The 17,997-nt window shown below is 50.8% G+C and overlaps 1 protein-coding gene across 1 annotated transcript in view; it reads right to left on the bottom strand.

Moving 5' to 3' along the window:
• Positions 1-17,997, bottom strand: part of Snd1 (staphylococcal nuclease and tudor domain containing 1) — a 428,395-nt gene that overhangs the window by 8,088 nt on the left and 402,310 nt on the right. The window contains exons 17-18 of the mRNA XM_006979374.4: positions 6,793-6,981; positions 500-641 (exon numbers count right to left, since the gene is read on the bottom strand). Of these exons, the coding sequence (XP_006979436.1) occupies positions 500-641; positions 6,793-6,981 (331 nt within the window). The remainder of the gene's footprint in view (positions 1-499; positions 642-6,792; positions 6,982-17,997) is intronic.

The following is a 17,997-nucleotide window of genomic DNA, read 5'->3' on the forward strand; positions in this document are numbered from 1 at the left end:
AGAGGAGAGAGGGTCTTTCACAAAGACTGCCAGGGGATAGCTTCCCCTAGAGCCTGCTTGTTGCCATGGAAACCGACCACCACACTTCTATACTAACCTCTATAGGAGAAGAGAGAGAGAGGCAGGCTCCTTTGGTCCTCTCTAAGAAGCAGGGATCCCTGACCACATCAGACAATCTACTCCATGATTCCTGACACACTCAGGCAACAAATCCTCATGCCCAGCCCTGCCAGGGGTGTCTGGGAGTAAAAGCATTACCTAAGAGTCTCAGAGAACCACCCAAATGAGTCTGTAATGTCACCTGTCCTCAGAGGACCTGCTTGGCCCGCCACACCCCCGTGTCCACTCCAGGGCTCACTTGTGGGTTTCTGAGGCAATCCTTAGGGGCAGTAGCAGTTGTAAGTTGCTCAGGAGAGAGTCCGGAGCCCTCGGGCCCACAGCCTGGGGTAGGCTGGACCACACCAGGATCTGTGAGGCGGCAGCAGCACACAGCACTCACCAGTCTCCACGTCTTGCACGTAGAAGTGCAGGTCGTCTGTGATCTCAGTCACAAACACGGGCTTGTAGCTGGCGGAGCGCTCCTTCTCCTCCAGCACAGGCAGTAGCTCCTCTACAGGCTGCTCCTCATAGTGGGCCCAGACCTGCAAGTGTGGAGGCAGTGAGGACGGGGTGGCTGAGAGGGACATCAGTGAGGACACCAACCAGGGGTCTGGGCAAATGGGGCCACTTGGAGGGCTGATTCTGAGCAGGAGAGGTAGAGTCTCTGGAGATTTGGGGTAAAGGGTCTGGTTCTGGTAGGAATTAGAAGAACTGGAAGCTTGGGGCTGGAGAGATGGCTCAGAGGTTAAGAGCACTGCTTGCTCTTCCAAAGGTCCTGAGTTCAATTCCCAGCAACCACATGGTGGCTCACAACCATCTGTAATGAGATCTGGTGCCTGTGGGGATATGTGCAGACAGAACATTGTATACATAATAAATAAATCTTAAAAAAAAAAAAAAAGAAGAAGAAGAACTGGAAGCTTACTAAAAGCAGACTCCAGGATCTCACCCCACGCTTATTAAATTAGAATCTAAAAAGCTAGGGGGAGAGGCAAACCAAAATCAAGCCAAGTTTCAGGTGATCCCATGCAGAGTGGAGCGTGAGGATCCCACCAATGAGCAGCCTTGGCTTTGGGCTGCTTGCTTAGTTCCTCTAGTTTCCAATCTCCATCTCCCTCCCCAGAGTGCCCTACAAGGTCGTCCCTGTTCCCGAGGCACACCAAGCTGTAGCTGGGAGAGGGGGACATGTCTCTGTGCAGAACTGCAGCATCTCCTCTGCTCTGAGCCACTCACCTCCAGCAGGTTGCTCTGACCTCAGCTCAGAGGCTCGGCCACCCCTCTCCACCCTTCCCCAAGCCCTGTGCCAGAGCTGCAGCAGCTCAGAAGCTGATTCGACGTGACAGCGCGTCAAGTCCAATCCTGCGGCCAGGAGATTAGCCAAGTAGTGAGGCCTGTCAGAGCATGGGAGGGAAGTGGCTCTCCGGCTGAGCAGCAGGCAGCGGACGGGGGGCTCAGGGGAAGGGACCACACATGGCATCATGAAGACACGTACAGAGGAAAAAGAATGGTTCAAGTATTAGCCAGAAACTCGCTTGCTCACTAGTGCCACGCACCTCAACATTCTCCCAAGTATCGATTCATTTGAGCCTCACAAACGACCTCCTGAACGGGTATCATGTTAATTCCTCTTTTGCTAATGGGGAAACTGAGGTACACAGGTCTGCAGTCAGAAATAGGTCCTTGGCACTGGTTGGGTGTCCTGGAGGCAACAGGCGGCACAGGGCCGTGGGAAAAGCTTAGACGGCATGGGCTGCTACCCTTTATCTTGGGTTTGACTTTAACAAGCCATCTCCAGGTCCACCTCCTTTGATTAGAACATTAACTTACAGTCACTGATACTCTCAGCTAACGAGCAGATTCTTGGGGGGGGGGGGGGCGCCTGGAAGGAACTGAAAGGCAGGCATGCTGCAAATATGGAACCTCCTTGGGTCACCCCTCAAGCCTACACTTCTGTCTTTCACGTGGCGTCAGTGTGTGTCTTTCTATCAAAAGAAGGAGCAAAGAATGCGGGCTTCCTGAGTTTAGGGGGTGCCTAGGAGAGTGGCTAAGGCCCATCTAGCCAAAGTTTCCCAGTGCGCTACACAAAGAGGTGCTTTCTACAGCAGCACTTGTGGGGCTGCACTCTGGCTGGCCTCCAGCTGCCCATCTCCATCACTCCCACCACCGCTCTCCTTCCAGCACCCAGAGACCTAAGACACACACCAGCCCCAGCCCTGGCTGGCCAGGAGAAGCAGGCGGTGGAACACTAATGCACAGCTCTGTCTCCCCTACGGGTTCACAGGCCCATGTGCCTCTAGCTAGTCAGCTCCCCATGAGAGGACTTTGGCGGATAGTCAAATGCTTTCAAATACGGCTTTGGGCTCTTTTCCTAGGCTTCTCTGGCTGGAAGGTGTCTACTCAGCCAGTCATTCTTATCGACTGGGCTCCTAGGCCCTCTAGAGCCCTTGGAACTCCACAGATCAATAGGACTTACACTGCTTCTAAGACAAGCCTGTCATCACTGCCTTAAAGAGGCTGGAGCCACCACCGGCCACCTTTCTGACCCAGCTGCCTTCCCTTCTGCCAGCACCCATGCTTCTCCCCTCCCCCTCAGCACCCCAGTACTCCAGCCGTCTGCAGCAGCCCTTTCCTCCCCTCGCCTGCTCTGCCCAGCTTCTCCAGCTGCTTCCTTTCCTAGCTTTCCTCCCGGGGAAGAGACAGGCCTCTGTGCTAGCCGACAGAGAGGATCCTGGGTCTGGGAGCCATTCAGAGACCCATCCTACCCCAGCCTGCTTCCTGGGCTGTGGCTGTTGGGGAGGGTGCTCCTCAGCTGTGTTGATGAATCTGCAGCAGACTGACAGGGTGAGAGCAGAAACTGCTAATGAGTCCTCAAGAAGAGCCTCAGGCGACAGCATCGGGTTCCCTCCCTGGGGAGAGGGGGCGGAGCTTTGTTCATGACAGGCTCAGGTGGGCAGCAAGCTGAGGTCACCAATGATGCAAACCAAAGCCTGACAGATGCCCCGTGTCCCAGGTCAGAGAGCTCACCTGGCTGGAGGACAAGAGAGGTCACACTGCCTCCTGGGCTGAGGAGACAGTGAAAGCAAGGTGCCTACTTATGGAATGGCAGGTGCCAGAGGCTGTGAAGAAGCATCCCAGGGTAGAAGAGGTAGCTGTTCCTCAGGAAAGGAAGCTGGATTCTAAGAGAGGCTTCAACTCTTTGGACGTGGCTCCTTGGACAGTGAAGCCATAAAGGCTCCTTGTTTCTCTTTGGGGAGAGGGGGCAGCACAGCTCTTTCTTGGGACTTGGCAGCCAGTAGTCCTAGGCAAGGTGGTCAATGCCAAGTCTCTTTCTTGGTGTGATGGAGCCTGTCTTCTGGGATGGGCATGGTCCTCACCCTTAGACCAGGGTCTTACCTCTGTTGGCTGATAATGCCTTTGTACAGCGCTACCTCAGGAGGAAAGACAGACACACCGGCAAGGCCCCTGCTGGACAGATGCTACTGCCCACAGCCTTCGTAAGCTTCTGAGCTCACAGCTCTGCTACGCTCTTGTTTGGGGGAATCTTTGTGGATGCTCTTCTTCCTGGACTCATGGGAAGGTGACTAGGAAAATTCAAAGACCTCTTCCAGAAGGAGCAGTAACTGTGTACACAGACACTCAGAGTTAAGGCTTCACTCCCAGGCTCTTGACAGAGGGAGGAGCTGGGAAAAGACCCCAATGGACAAGATGTTATCCAGGGAAATGTGAGTCTGGACTCAGCAGCAGGGCACAGGTAGATGAGGAGCCTGTTAGAGTTCGTCTCCCCTGATCTTGGACCATTTCGGAGTATTAATGTGGAGATGTCTTCCTGAGCTCTGACAGTGGTAGGGTTTATGGCCAGGCTGAAGAATGGCGTATTTTCTTTTTCAAAGCTAGGATTGTGGTGGATCTGTCTTAGGGCAAGGCACTGCCGTGACACTTCACAGCTCTGGCTATAGACTGTGCCTTCTCCCTCCTCTGCTCCTGCTCCAGGCTGGTCTGCAAAGCCAGTTTCTGATCTTCTCAGGTTCCTTCTACATCTGCAGCTTTTTAGGGTTCCCTGTTGCTGCAGCTACCATGAGGGAAGGAGCCTATTGTGCTGGGCACAGGAATAGATCAGAATGGGTCAGGAGCAGGGGAGCTCTCTCTCTTCCTGGTTTCTGCACCCCTGGTCCTTTCTCTTCTTTGTGTTTCTTCCCAGGGAACCCCAGCCTCTCTTCCTGCCAGGGGAGAAAACTGTGTACAGGGAATGCACTGGCTGGAGTCTCTCCGATCTAAGTCCTATTCCATATCCCTGCTCACTAGGCTCCAAGGGTGTGACTGGCAAGGAGCCAGGGTGGCAGAGGCCTTCAAACGCACAGCAGGGAGGCCAAGCTCAATAAAAACTAATCAATGGTCAATCCAGCCCTGTTCAAGGCCCTGCTGGGATGAGAAAGAGGGAGGGAGAAGGAGAGAGGGAGAGGGACAGAAGAAGAAAGGGAGAGAGAGAATGTGTGTGTGGGGTATCTGCCACCTGTGACTCCCTCCTTGTTCCCTCCCAGAACACCTAAGTGTAGAGGAAGGGGAGGGTCTTAGGGGCACAGGGAAGAAGAATAAAACCCTGCAGGGAGGCAGCGGAGTTCTCTAGCCAGACTGAGCTTCTGATCCTAGTGTGTACTGAACAGACTCTTGAAGAGGCAGCTTCTAGGCTTCAACAGCATCAGGTTCTTCCAGATAGACACACTCACTAATGCATGCATGTACAGTCACGCTGTCCAATTCTGCACACACCTGGTCTCACACAGTCTCTCAGTATTCCCTTTCCTGGTTTAGCCTGTATGTATAAACATTTACACACTGTAAAGGAACCAGAACCGTTTATTCCTCAGTAACAGACGTAGCCCTCGGGAGGTCACAAGTGGGAAGTGTTGGGTACACCCGAGATACCCAGGTTCCTGTCACCCAGCTGGCTTCCAAACTCCTTCATCAGCTGCCAACTCTGAGGGTCACTAACAGGTTCTGCAGAGAAAGCTCTTCCTCAGAACCAGCCCCACTTGGAGGTGGAGAGCCAGGCTGGTTCCTCTGGATTATAGTGGACTGGGATTGCAGGAGAGGGATCCACGGGGAAGGTGGCCCAGTATAGAGAGTTGTGTGCTGCATTTTAATTAGAATGGAATAAAAATGTGCAGCTCATGTAAGTAATTAATCACTGGTAATTACTCCTTAGCATCATCAAGTGGCACCAACAGAATGACAACTTGGATTCTTTCAGACAAGTCTACTGTGTGGTAAACAAGGATGCCTCGTGCTGGACCTGGCAGGGAATCCAGCCAGCCCCTCAGGCCAGGTACCACTCCCTGGCCCTACCCAAGTCCCCCCGGGCCTCTACTGTGCATGGACAGACCTGAGGAGGCAGCTTCTGGGCTCCAGTGACTTTTCATGTGCTGAGTGCTAGAGGACTGTGCCATAGGCACAGATGCCACCTTTAGTTCACACACTGATGCCAGTCTGGCCCTCTATGCATCTATTCTGGGACAGTTCAACCTTGTAACAGGAAATGCACTGTGCCTCCAGTCCCCTGCCTCAGACAGATGACATAGGGGTGGCAGTCTAAATTCAGCTGTCATAAAGAGTGTGACTCTCCTTTCCTGTGGAAGCCAAGGCTGTCTGCTTCCCCGTCCACTCTCAGGAGATGGGGTTTCAAGTGACCAGGAATTGCAGCAAGGAGGAAGGGAACCTCCTCTGATGCCCTGAAGCTCCTCTAGGCCGCAGACAGTCTCTTGTGCCCAGCCTGGGTTTCTGGGCCACTTCCTTATGGAGTCTGTCCACCTGTGTTCTCCTGCCACCAAAGTCTGTGACACCTGTCCCAATTCCTAGAGGACGACTAAAGACAGATTCCTAGGTCCAGTACTGAAAGAGGAAGGAGGCCCTGAGCCAGGAGGCAGCTGCTTTGGCCTAAGGAAGAATACGGGGTGTTAGGGGTACAAACCCCCAACTCCTATTGGCAGGTGTCTTGGCTTTGGGAAGTGGATTTCAAGCCAGATGGCTACCCTATGGGGAAGGAAACATTTATTCTTGGAACAATTTATAGTTTAGCATGGCTGTCCCATGAAACCCTCTTCAAGCTCAGAGGAGCCCTGACAGATTGGTGGCTGGCTGATTTATCCCATTATTAGGCAGGCTATAAGTCAATGGAGACAGGCTAGTGTGGGAGGGGGTCAACCCAGCTCCCACCCCTAAGCCACAGAGTTCCTTAATAGTCAATTTGTTTCCAAAAGCTGCTTTGGACCCACCCTCCTTGTCTCCTCAATGCAGTATCTGCAGAGAGAGAGGCTGTAAATCTGCTGTTCTAAGGGCTTCCATGCATCTCCCTGGGCTGCTTCCCCGCAGGGCAGTAGGAAGGAAATTCAGAGGTGGGCTGCCCAGTCCCTTGGTGGGCACCGACAGAGAAGGGCAGGTTGACCCCAGGCTCTTCACCTGTGGTGTCCTGGTCATTTCTTCTACTGCTCCAAGGTCATCTACAGTATCCCACTATAGGCCTGGGACACCACTGGGAATCTTGCAGGCTGATGGCCCTGGCCCACTGCAGGTCTGTAGCAGGCTTATGACCCAAGGTGCCTACGCTGACACCTTATCCTTGGCTCTGTGGTGTGTGGAAGGAGGAGGTGAGAAAAAGCACATGCTAAGAAGTGACCAGCACACTGCCACACTCGGTACCTTCTCTTTCCTCTGCTTGGCGGCCTCCTCAGCAGACAGGAGGGGCTTGTAGTAGGCACTGCGCTCTGCAGTGAAGTGGACCTTGGAAAGCGCTTGCTCCACCAGCAGGACAGACAGGTTAGCCCCGTCCATGTGCAGCCAGCCGATGAAGTTGCCAGCCTTATCCATGCTCTCGACTTCTACTTCCACCTGGGGACAAAAGATAGGTGTGTGTCAACTTGTGGGGGCAGGTCTGCATGTGTAAGGGTTGGGAGTGGCACCAAGGCTCTCAAGCCTCAGTCACCCCTACATTCATCCTATGCAGCAGAAGCGGCTAGAACCGGAAGTCCAGAGTGAACGTATTGTCGACATGGGTACAGCGATCTATGTCAAGGACCCCAATGCCTCAGCCCCATGGAAGTTGTGAAACCTTCCCCAAGCGAGGCTCCGAGGGATGACAGAGCCTTCCTTGAGTGTGAGTGAGTGTGAATGCTGACAGTGTGCAGAAAATTTCCACTGTAGCTTTCTCCCCCACCCATGTTTATAGCCCGAAGACTGCTCCTGAGATGAGCTAAACCTCTCTCCTTGTTCAGCTTATGTAAAAATCCTGCCTTCTTGTTTATCTCTATGTAATAGCCCCGCCTCCCTATTCAACTGTACACAATTAAACACACTGCGCTTCGGCCTCTCCATTAGAGAGCCCAGGCCACCCGATCCCAGCTTTTCCGTGTCACGTGTTTGTCTTTTTCATGTCCTCACTGCCCCGCTTCGGCCAGTCCCTGCAGCTGTGCAGAGCGCAGCCTTCTAGACTCACCAGCCCGCTTCCCTTCCCCCTTCCTTTCGGCAGGGAGCTAGCTTCTGGGGTGCACTTGACTCACCTTGGCTGAAGGAGGCCCTCTGCTGAGCTGTGCATGTGTGTGTAGGAGTGAGGTGAGAAGCAGGCTGGTGATGATGCTCCCACCCTTACCCACCACAGCTCTTGTGGGGAAGACAGGCAGGCTGAGGAGCAAGGCAGTCCCTGGGGAAAGGGAGACTGCATTCTTCCAGGAAGAACTGAAAGGATTAATGTTTAATGGAGGTAATTAAAGAGGCTTCCAGAAAGCGATGGGAGGAGAGAAAGGGGACAGGTAAGGACGGAGGGTGTGGGTGGAGCTGCAGTAGCACACGGGACAGACAGTATGGGGGAGGCGGGCAACTCCAGAGGTCATTCTTCAAAAGGGAAGGTAGATAGACACTGCAGCAGAGTTTCATGGAGGGCTCTATTCCCAAGACCCCAGGGCTGGCAGACTCTGTTCTTCCAGGTAGATGGCTCAGGGTTGTGTCTTTTGGGAAGGTTGACCTGACCCTACCTCAGAAAAGCAATGGCCCACAATAAATTTCTTCCTTGATTCTCTCTCGACCCCCATTCTTTCTCTGCTAAAGGGGCCTATAAAAGCCTTTGCTGCTAAATGTAAAACTTGTATTAATTTAAATGGCTTCAAGCTCGATTAAGCAATAAAATGAATGTCTAAATACCTAAGAATTCTCAAAGCCTGAGCTGGTGCCAGTGGCAGAGGGCTAAAAGGAATGAGAGTGGGTAGTTGGGAAATGTCCGGTGATATTACTCTCCCAAAGCAGAAAGAGGTGGCTGGGTTAGGAGGGGCAGAGACAAGGTAACAGAGACGAAGGTAAAGGGGGTGGGGCCAGGGAGGCGGGGCCCTGACTTGCTCCTGGGCCCATTCCTAATGAGTGGAAGCACCATGGAAACTGCTCCAGCAGGGCAACTCCCCCTGCCCCTGGGCTCTCACAGCTTGTTTCAGGAGCCTCCCCCTGCTTCTCTGCTCTCTGCTGAGGTAATGGCAGCCCCTCCACCATACAGACTTAGGACCCTGGAGTTCTTCAGCAGAGTTACATGTAGTGGGGGGAATCAGCACTTAGTGCCTGGTAGGTGCTAAAACAGACTTCTCCTTGCTCTCAGTCTAGCAATTAACCTGTGAAGAAGAGCAAGCAGTGCTTATGAGTTCCATGCTCCGATCCACCTCTCAACAGCCCAGGGCACTGCAAACTTGAGTGTCCTGCAGGGAGAGGGCTGGGGGAGCTGAAGGGGCCGTCAGGCCTGTAGGAACCAGAGAAAAACGGATGGCATGATGTCACTGTGGAAGACCACCTTTCTTTTGCCTTAGTTTGCCAAGTCTTACCAAATAGGCTAAGGCCAAGAAGCAGTAGGTCCCAGAGGAACTTGGGGGTGGCAGTGGGAAGAACAGATGGGCTTGTTGCCTTGTGTTTGGAAGCTCAGGGGACATGTGCCCAGCCAAAAGCAAGCGGTGCTGGTTCAGTTCCCAGCCAACATGGAGTCCAAGCCCACACCAGTTTCCTCCTTCTCTGACCTGCCATGTTACAGAGTTTTAGTAGCCAAGTGTTCCCCCCCAAAACAGAGAATGTCCCCCCTCCCTCCACATGACCACACAGCATCCCTCCAGGCTTGGCAGGCTCCTAGGCAGCTTGCAGTGGGCCACTGTGGTTTTCTGCAGCGGGCTGGGTTGTTGGCACTGATGTAAGAAGCTCAGAGATGGGTTGCTGAGGCAACCAGGCAGGAACAATCTCTCTCATCCTACACAGTGCCATGCTCAGACCTCACTACACATGGCAAACCCCAATCTGACACCAAATTCTCTGAAGCCAGAATCTGGATGCTTTCTCCAGGGCTTGCCAAGGAGAACCACAGCTAGCGGATATACCTGGGGCCAATCCATCAAGGAGCAGTGGGTTCCCCCTGGCAAGCAAGCCTAGACCTCACACGTATCCAGCTTCTTTTTGCCTGCAATCAATGTGCTAACTTGGGCTTGACAAGTCCCTAGGCCCTGGCGAAAGAAATCTTTGGCCTTGGGCAGTGTGCTGCCACAGGTTCCATCTGGGGTTGTCGAAGGAGATAAAGCTGTCGCTGGTAGGGCTCAGCTTCCTCTTTCATTACAACTGCCAACGCCATAGTAATTTCTCAATCAAACAAAGGCTCTCAGGGGAAGGTGTCTGGGCTACTGTTTTTGCAGGCTCCTGAGTTACTTGGCTCCTGGTCTCTGCAGTCAAGTTCCATGCTATAGCTCTACTTTCCTGGATATACCTAGGCCTGGATAGGTGCTGGAAGTCTGTGACTCTTTTCTGGCATGGAGAATTGAGGGCCTCAAGGGCAGAGGTTAAGCAGGGAGCTCCCAGAGTGGAATGTATGACCAGTCTTCTTTACCTCTCTCCTTCAGACCGACTGCCAGGAATCTGTGGTATAACTGTAACGGTATGAGGATCTCTACCTGCACAAATTCTAGTTCTGTTTACCTCCAGGACTCAAACTTGTGATACTCCACCCTCACCTCTCCAAAAATGAGTCAAGGATGGCTGTGTTTATTTATGTTATAGCTACTTGGAATATTTAGAAAGCTGGGTCAGGAGGATCACTTGAGTCCAGGAGTTCAAGGTCTAGCATAGGCAACACAGGTAGCCGTGTAAAACAGACATGCTCCCAGAGAGATGAGAGCCGAGAAGGAAAGAGATTACATAGATACAGACTTGTTGTTGTTGTTGTTTTGAGGCAGGGTCTTATAAAGGCCAGGCTGGCCCCAAATTCACTTAGTTGCTGGAGATAACCTTGAATTCATGATCCTCCTGCCTCTATCTTCCAAGTGCTGGGATTACAGGAGTGTGCCACTATGCCTGGCTTTATTCTGTCTACGTAATAGTGCCAGGAACCAGTCTAGGGCTATGTGCATGCTAGGCACTTCCTCTACCACTGAGCTACAGCCTCAGCCCACACACTCCATTCTTGTTATCCATGACAGTCTTATAAAGTGATCATGAAGACTGAATTAGAAAATACTGAACCATTATTCCTAGAGGGAATAAAAGGTTTGGGGGGCTGGAGAGATGGCTCAGCGGTTAAGAGCACTGGATGCTCTTCCAGAGGACCTAGGTTCAATTCCCAGCACACACACACATAGCAGCTCACAACTGTCTGTAACTCCAGTTCCAGGTATCCAACACCTTCACACCAATGCACATAAAGTAAAGTTAAATGCTTTCTTTAAAAATAATAATTTAAAAAAAAGGTTTAGAAATCTGGGAGTCTCTTATTACCTGTTTGTCAAATATCTCACCTTGGTCTTAATGTGTTTCTGTTTAAAGACTCCTTATTTAATATGTATCACTGATTTCATTTACACTGAGCTCTCAGCACCTTAAGAGGTCAGGCCTGAATGATAGTTATGTAACATGTATTTTTTTTTTTTCTTTAAGGTATATTCCAGCTTTTTTGGCATACTCTTGCTTGGGACCATTTTCTACAACAAAAATCACTAAGAAAAAACACTGTTCCCCACAAAACTCAAGACACTAAACAGATCACCAAGAGAACAATGATTTATACTCTGAGAGCTAAAACAAGAAGGCGGCAGAGTTATCTAGGCACACCTCACTGTCCACACCTTAATCCTAGGACTTGAGAGATGGAGGCAGGCAGATCTCTGAGTTCTAGACCACCCTAGCCTGCACAGAGAGGTCCAGACCGCTAGGGCTAATAGGAGACCCCCATCTAAAAATAAAGTAAAGCCTCAAAGTGCTAGGCATTGCAGTCTATGCCTGTAATGCTAGCACTGGGAGGGTGGTACAGGTAGGAGGACCAGAGGAGTTCAAGGTTACCCTCATGCACATGGCAAGTTTGAGGCCACCCCCAGCTTAATGAGATCCTATGTCAAAAAGAAGGCGGCAGTATTGCCTTGTTCAACCTGAGCTGGGAATGTGCCTGCCAAGTAACTCAAGCTTCTTGCCACTCTGTATGTTTACAAATGACTGCAAAAGCACCAGAATTGATCTTGGGGTTAGTGAGCATGCTTGCAAACACAAAACCTGCAAATGATGAGGACTGACTACATATAGATCTCTGTAGGGAGAGCTGTTCCTTACAAGTTGTCTCAAATTACAGACAGTAGCTACTGGAGATTTATTCCTGTGAAATATACAAGAAACTTCCTCATGCCCAACTGGCGATTGCAAGCATTAACCGAGATCTTATCCATGGAGTGCTGTGTAAACTGCAAAAAGCTATCTGATATAGTCTCTTCAGCGTCTTGGAGTGTTTCTGAAGTGATTTGGACTCAACCGTTTCTGTGGGAAGACTCCTACAATGAAGGTGACATCCAGGAATTCAGATCTTAGGTGATGACCATGGACTGCCACACTCTGGGAGTGGGCATCTGCTGTTTACACATGTGGGTGGTCATGGTCTCGGAGGTACTTCAGGGGTCTGTGTATGTTTATATAACAGCAGACAGATGCTGGCTCTTCAGTCTCCTGTTGGGTGTATGACAGAGCTGAGGCCTAGGGGGACATGGTTCTGGGGGGAGGCCAGTACTTCCTGACAGACTCTAAGGGGCTTGGGGTAGCTATTTAAGGCAGAGGTGGGCAGCTAGCTGAAGACAGATGTGACCATCAGGAGTCAAGACACTTCCAGGTTGGCTTACTTGCTGTTCCATCAACGCCTCTAGGCCTCTGCCCTGGACTGTGGCTTTTGTGGCTGCTGGACAACCGAGCTAGACCAGCCTCAGTGAACTGTGTTCTGCTTGGCTTCAACATTACCTTCTCTGGCACCACCTGCAAAAGGCCACCTATGAATATGTGGGGAAATCACTTTGCTTCTTCTGGCTCTTAGGGAGCTAAGTGTAGAATAGAGGTTGAGTATGTAGATTGCAGAGACAAGTGGCCCGAGTTCAAATTCACCCACTACCTGCTTGCACTTTGGTGAATCACTGAACCTCCCTGGGCCTTTAAAACAAACAAACAAAATGACAACAACAAACCTTGATAGAAATTTGGGATTTTGGTAGGATCTGCCCTAGGTCATAATCATAACTCATTACAATTAAATGAGTCACTGTAAATATGCTAGGTACACAAACAGTGTCAGTGTATAAATGTTTCCTCATGACCACCGTCACTGTCATTTCCCCTGCTACCTGGCAGGAGCTCAAATGTCTTCATTCTGTCACTAGAAAGTCTGTTCCACCAGGGAATGAAGCTTTTTTGATACTCAAAATCTTCCCAGAGCCTGGAAAAACCTACTACTTGGGTTGTGAGGGATTAGAAACTACATGGATTTGGGAATCTGAAGGACTGTGGGTCAACCCTTCGTACTAGCTGTGAATTTTGGGGCAGGCCAAACAACCTCCTCAAGACTTGTTCCATTAACTATCAGACAAGGAGTGGGGATCTGTGCACTCAGTGGAGGAACGTGAAATGATTCTTCTCCCATCAGCTAATGCCAAGAGCTCACAGGCAGGCTCTGCATCTCTGGATCAGTTACATACAGAAGCTTCCTGCTTGGTCAAGCTACGCCCTGAACTCTGCACACTTGGGGATCAATCCCTGCTGAGTGAGTTCTGTCATCCTCTGCCCTCCCTAAAACATTTTGTGTTTCTTACACTGGAGGTCCTTATGAAAGAGTGAAGGTAAGCCAAATGGGGTTGACAGGAAGTACTCAGAGTTCCCAAATCTACCGCAACAGACAGATAGATGCCTGTCTGCTGTGTGTGTGTGTGTGTGTGTGTGTGTGTGTGTGCGTGTTTTCTCACCATCAAGCTAAAAGGGTGAGAGCTGAGAGTCAACCAAGCCCAGGGAGATAAAATGCTAGACACTCTGGACCTGGCCTGTTTGTGGGCTGGGGCAGCCAGAGGGACCTTCTGCCTCACAGTGGGACACACCCTTCCTGCTCCCAAGCACATTAATGTGCCACTAATGAAATTGTTCTGGCTTATTTACCAAATTAATAAAACGGCACAGGCTGTTAATCTGCATGTCTCCTAATTACTGAGGAAGAGCTCCTGGTGCCCAGGCAACGCGTACACCTCAGTGCCCACCCAGCTGGGCTGTGGGCTCTTCCTTTCTGGCTGAGGCTGGGTAAGGAAGGCAAAAAGTGGGAGGAGGGGAAAGAGGAGGAGGAGGAGGAGGAGGAGGAGGAGGAGGAGGAGGAGGAGGAGGAGGACTGGAAGCGACCACTAGTGCTATGGCTTGGAGCAGGAGGATGGTGGTGGCCAGCAGTTTGTGTCATTTCCACAGCCTCTCTCTCAGTGGCCTCTGTGCCCTCACTTCCAGAAATACATACTCAGTTTCTGTCTCCGCCTCCAAATTGTCCCCCTTTCCCCTCTCGTCTGGATTCTGTCCAGCTCCTTAACACAGGAACTACTTCAATCAGACAGGCAGTGGGGCTGAGTCATTCTCCCGCTCTAAGCGGGAACATACTCCCTGCCTGGGGTGCAGTGCAGGCTGGGGAGCCACTTGGGGTTTGCCAAGGGTGTGGAGGAAGGGAGAGAAGGAAAGCAAGGCTGATAGTTTCATAAATGCTAACACCTTCTGGCCTTCCTAGCCATTTAGCTTCCAGATTCTGAAATCTCGCCTTGATACGAATTCGAGAGCCTGCAAGCACTCTTCGGTTCAGATGGGAGAGATTTTAAAATGCTCAGGTATTCAACCACAGAGGAAGCTCTGAGCTCAGCCTGCTCTGGGGGGTTGGTGTGTGTCCTAAGTTCTGTGGCAGATGCTGACCTGGATGCCTAGTGGTACTAAAGGGCAAAGGTGTATAGCTACATCCTCCTAAAGCTCTTCCAGGGTCCCAGTGCAGGGAGGCCGAAGGAAAGAAGAAAGCATGCATTGGAAGTTTCCTCTGTTGAGTAAGGTAGCCAGGGTACCAAGGGCAAAAGAAATGGGGTAGATGAGGGAAAAGCAGCAAGGGGAGCCCATGTTCCAGGCAATGAATGCAGGCAGCCAAAGGAGACAGTTCACATGGGCTTTACTGGGTATGGGCAGGGACCACACACATATATGCCAGCCTTTCCTAGAGGATGGAGAACAGTAGCCCCTCCCCCGGGGCACTGGCAGAGCCTCTGCACAATGCCTAAGGCAGCACAGAAAAATGACTGGAGCCTACAGAATGCTTGGAACACAGCCCCGGGGTACCCCAGCTCCAGCCCCAAGGCACCTAGAAAGGAACACTGACTGTACATGGTTGTGCTCAGCTGCAGGTTTCTCTAGAGGGTGGACCAAGAACCCTTAGGGGTGGAAATCTCCATCACTCCCATGTGGGCCACACGCATGCTTTCAACTCCCTCAAGTCATCAGTGACAGGCAGACAACCAACAAGGACCAGAGAAATCCTACTGGCTGGTGCATCATACCTGCTTTGGGCTCAGTACTCCTCCAGTAAAGTGAAAGTTGAACCAGCTTCTGGTTCTCTTTCTGAGGTTCTCCTTGGTTTCCTGAGGCTGTGGTAAGGGAGCACACATGGAAGGCAGGGAGTGCCAAGAGAAGAAAAGCAATGGGTTACATGAGAAAGAAGGGCAGGTGGGGGAGCCTTGCTTGCTAATCATGTCCCAGAGGGGAAATGATGGAAAGGAAGTGGCTAAGTGGAAAGACTGACTGAATAAGAATGTGAGCTCTGGGACATTCCAGTCTCTCATCCTCCATGGCTTGGCAGTACCCTTTACAACTAGCCTAGAATGGGCATGGTAGCACTTACATGTAATCTCAGAACTTTGGAGGTTGAGATGGGAGGATAATGAGTCTAGCTTGGTTTACACAATGAGATCCTGTCTCAACACAATCACCGTCATCATCAAACCAAGCAACCAAACCAACCAACGGTGGGACCTGGTGGAAGGGAATTAGGTCATAAGGATATCACCTTTGGAAGGACCAGCTTGTTATGAAGAGCAGGCCTAGTCCCTCCCCACTTCTTCTGTTTTCTGTTTGTGTCATATACTGTATTTCTCTCACAAGCATTCCAGATATGATGCTACCTACACCATGGTGCCAGTGCTGGTGACAATGTATCCTCTGGGGCTTTCCAAACTATGAGCCCAAATTAACTCATTAAAAAACAAAACAAAACAACAACAAAATCCAAACTACCCAGTATCATTTATTCCATTATAGCAACACTAGACAGTCAAAGACTCCAACCCACGCACTCTGCCCAGCCTTTTGTGAGAATGTGAGTAGAATTCCAGGGCAACCAGAGCATGACTGAAATCCTTTTATGACACAGAGAGGGAGCTATGCTATGGAGCTGGGTTTTCCACTGTCCCTGATGCTGCATGAAAGCTGTAGTGTGCGGCCACGGCCAGAGTGTGAACTCGAAGAGACACTTCACCTTAATATAGTAGCAGTTTAACACGGCCAACTTAAGGCCTCCCCTTGCGGCCACACACATACCAACTTCTTTCAGAGATGATGAACATTAACACAATGCAATTAATAATTCAATGCTCTGGGAGCTGGGAGGCTAGGCCTATGAAAGGCCTCCTGGGTCTCATTACTGTCAGCGCAGTGCAGTGGGGAGTGGGCAGGCTAGAGGCAGGCAGCAGCAAGCTCTTTCATGAGCTGCTGGCACAGGGTGGCTCTGTCCCCACCTCCTTGGGGTGCCCTTTCACCTCTACACCACATGATCTTTCATGTCCAACCCAAATTGATAATTGCTTTCCCAAACAATCTCTTTTCTGACATCTTAGCACTGTGCTATGCCAATGCACCAGGGATGCCCAGAAGTCCAGCCAGGTTGGCACAACAGCAGGAGGGCCAAGGAGCTACTGGAAATGCAGGGAAAGCCTGGGTAGCAAGTGAGCTGGCTGGGCTGGAAGGGCTTCTTTTTCTTCTACCTCTAGGGTAGGGGGTAGGATGATGAGAGGGTGGCAACACACTTTTGGTCCTGCCTGAGGCAGAGAGGCAGAAGCCAAGGCGATCAGCATCGTTGGAGTCTGCTGGGAAATGCAGACCTGCTGACTCCAGGCCTTTGCAAGCGGTAACACAGTTTACAAACTGACGCAATCTGTTCCTTTGGTGCAGACAATAAGGGAAGCAGACTGTTCATCTTCCCAGGAAAACCCCAGGCTGGAGGCCGGAGGCCGGAGGCCGGAGGGAGAGTTAACTCTCTCTTCCCCAAGCTTCATGCAGTGAATATGCCAGACCTGGGAAGTGCTTGTACTGTTTCTCACTGAGCAAGAGGCAGGCTTTGAGATCTTCTGAATGGCCCTGACCCTTCTGGTGCTTGCTAGCTAATATGGAGAGTGGTCCTAGCCAAAAGGAGGTGTGAAGACCGCTTTCCATCTGGTGCCTCCAGACAACATTCTCCAAAGACCTTGGCTTGGGCCAGGAGGCCTCTGAGGGGGTCTTCTCCCAAGCCCAGCCAGTGTATTCTCTGGCTTCAAAGCTATACCTGCCTGGAGGGACAGAGCTAGGCTTCAGCCTATTTTTGTAGTAGGAAAATCAATTTGTGTATGATCTATGGAGCAACTGCCTGAGGTTAGCAAATCTCTCGGGTGGACTATAAGTAACTAAATGTTCTATCAGGTCGCGTTCAAATGGCAGTTTTCCATTGCAGACTCCAATTCTCAAACTCCTTTACCTGAAATACTGTGGGCAACGTCACTGTGAGGACCTAAACTCTGCTATTAAGAACCACTTAGATTGGCATCCATGGTTACTTCTCTCCCTTCCATCCATTTTGGAGGGACAAAGAAATCAACCAGGCACTAGATTATACCTTCTTCCTGCTTCTGTCAGGTATCTTCTATACTGCCTTTCTGATTGCTTTCCCCATCCCCTTTGCCTACTAAATCTACCTATCTTAGGAAACCTGGCCTGGCCACCACCTTCTCCCCATCCAAAGAGCTTTCTGCACATGCCCACTCCCTTCCTTTCCAGTTTCCCCATCCAAAGCAGTCACTTCCTATGGTCACTATTTCCACTTGTCATTATTACTTCAAAAGGTCACTGAAGACCTCTTAATTGCCATTTTAATAATTTCTTTGTAGACTTCATCATTTCTGACCTTTCAAATGATCTGACCAAGCTAAGCAACACCTATCATTTTGAAACTTTGTGTTTTTAGGTCTCTGATTCTCAATCTTGGCTTTTTCTCCATGCTTTTTCTTGATCTCAGCTGAGAATTCTTCCTCAACAGCATGACCTTTGAATATGGATATTCTTAGGGTGCAACTTAAGTTGTGGACAGTTCTTGTAGTCTACTACACTAAGCGGCCTGAATACCTGCAACCTAGGCCTCACTACAGAATCCAACCCCACCAGGTAGGATCAATGGAGTGAGTCCAGCCTTCAACCTCTCACTTTACTGGGAAGTCCACTCCTCCCACCTGTCAGCAAGGCACTCATCCTGGGCTCCGTGCACTGTCATAAATGACCCTACTCACACTGACT

The sequence above is a fragment of the Peromyscus maniculatus genome, chromosome 3, assembly GCF_049852395.1.
Source record: "Peromyscus maniculatus bairdii isolate BWxNUB_F1_BW_parent chromosome 3, HU_Pman_BW_mat_3.1, whole genome shotgun sequence".
NCBI classification, from domain to species: Eukaryota; Metazoa; Chordata; class Mammalia; order Rodentia; family Cricetidae; genus Peromyscus; species Peromyscus maniculatus.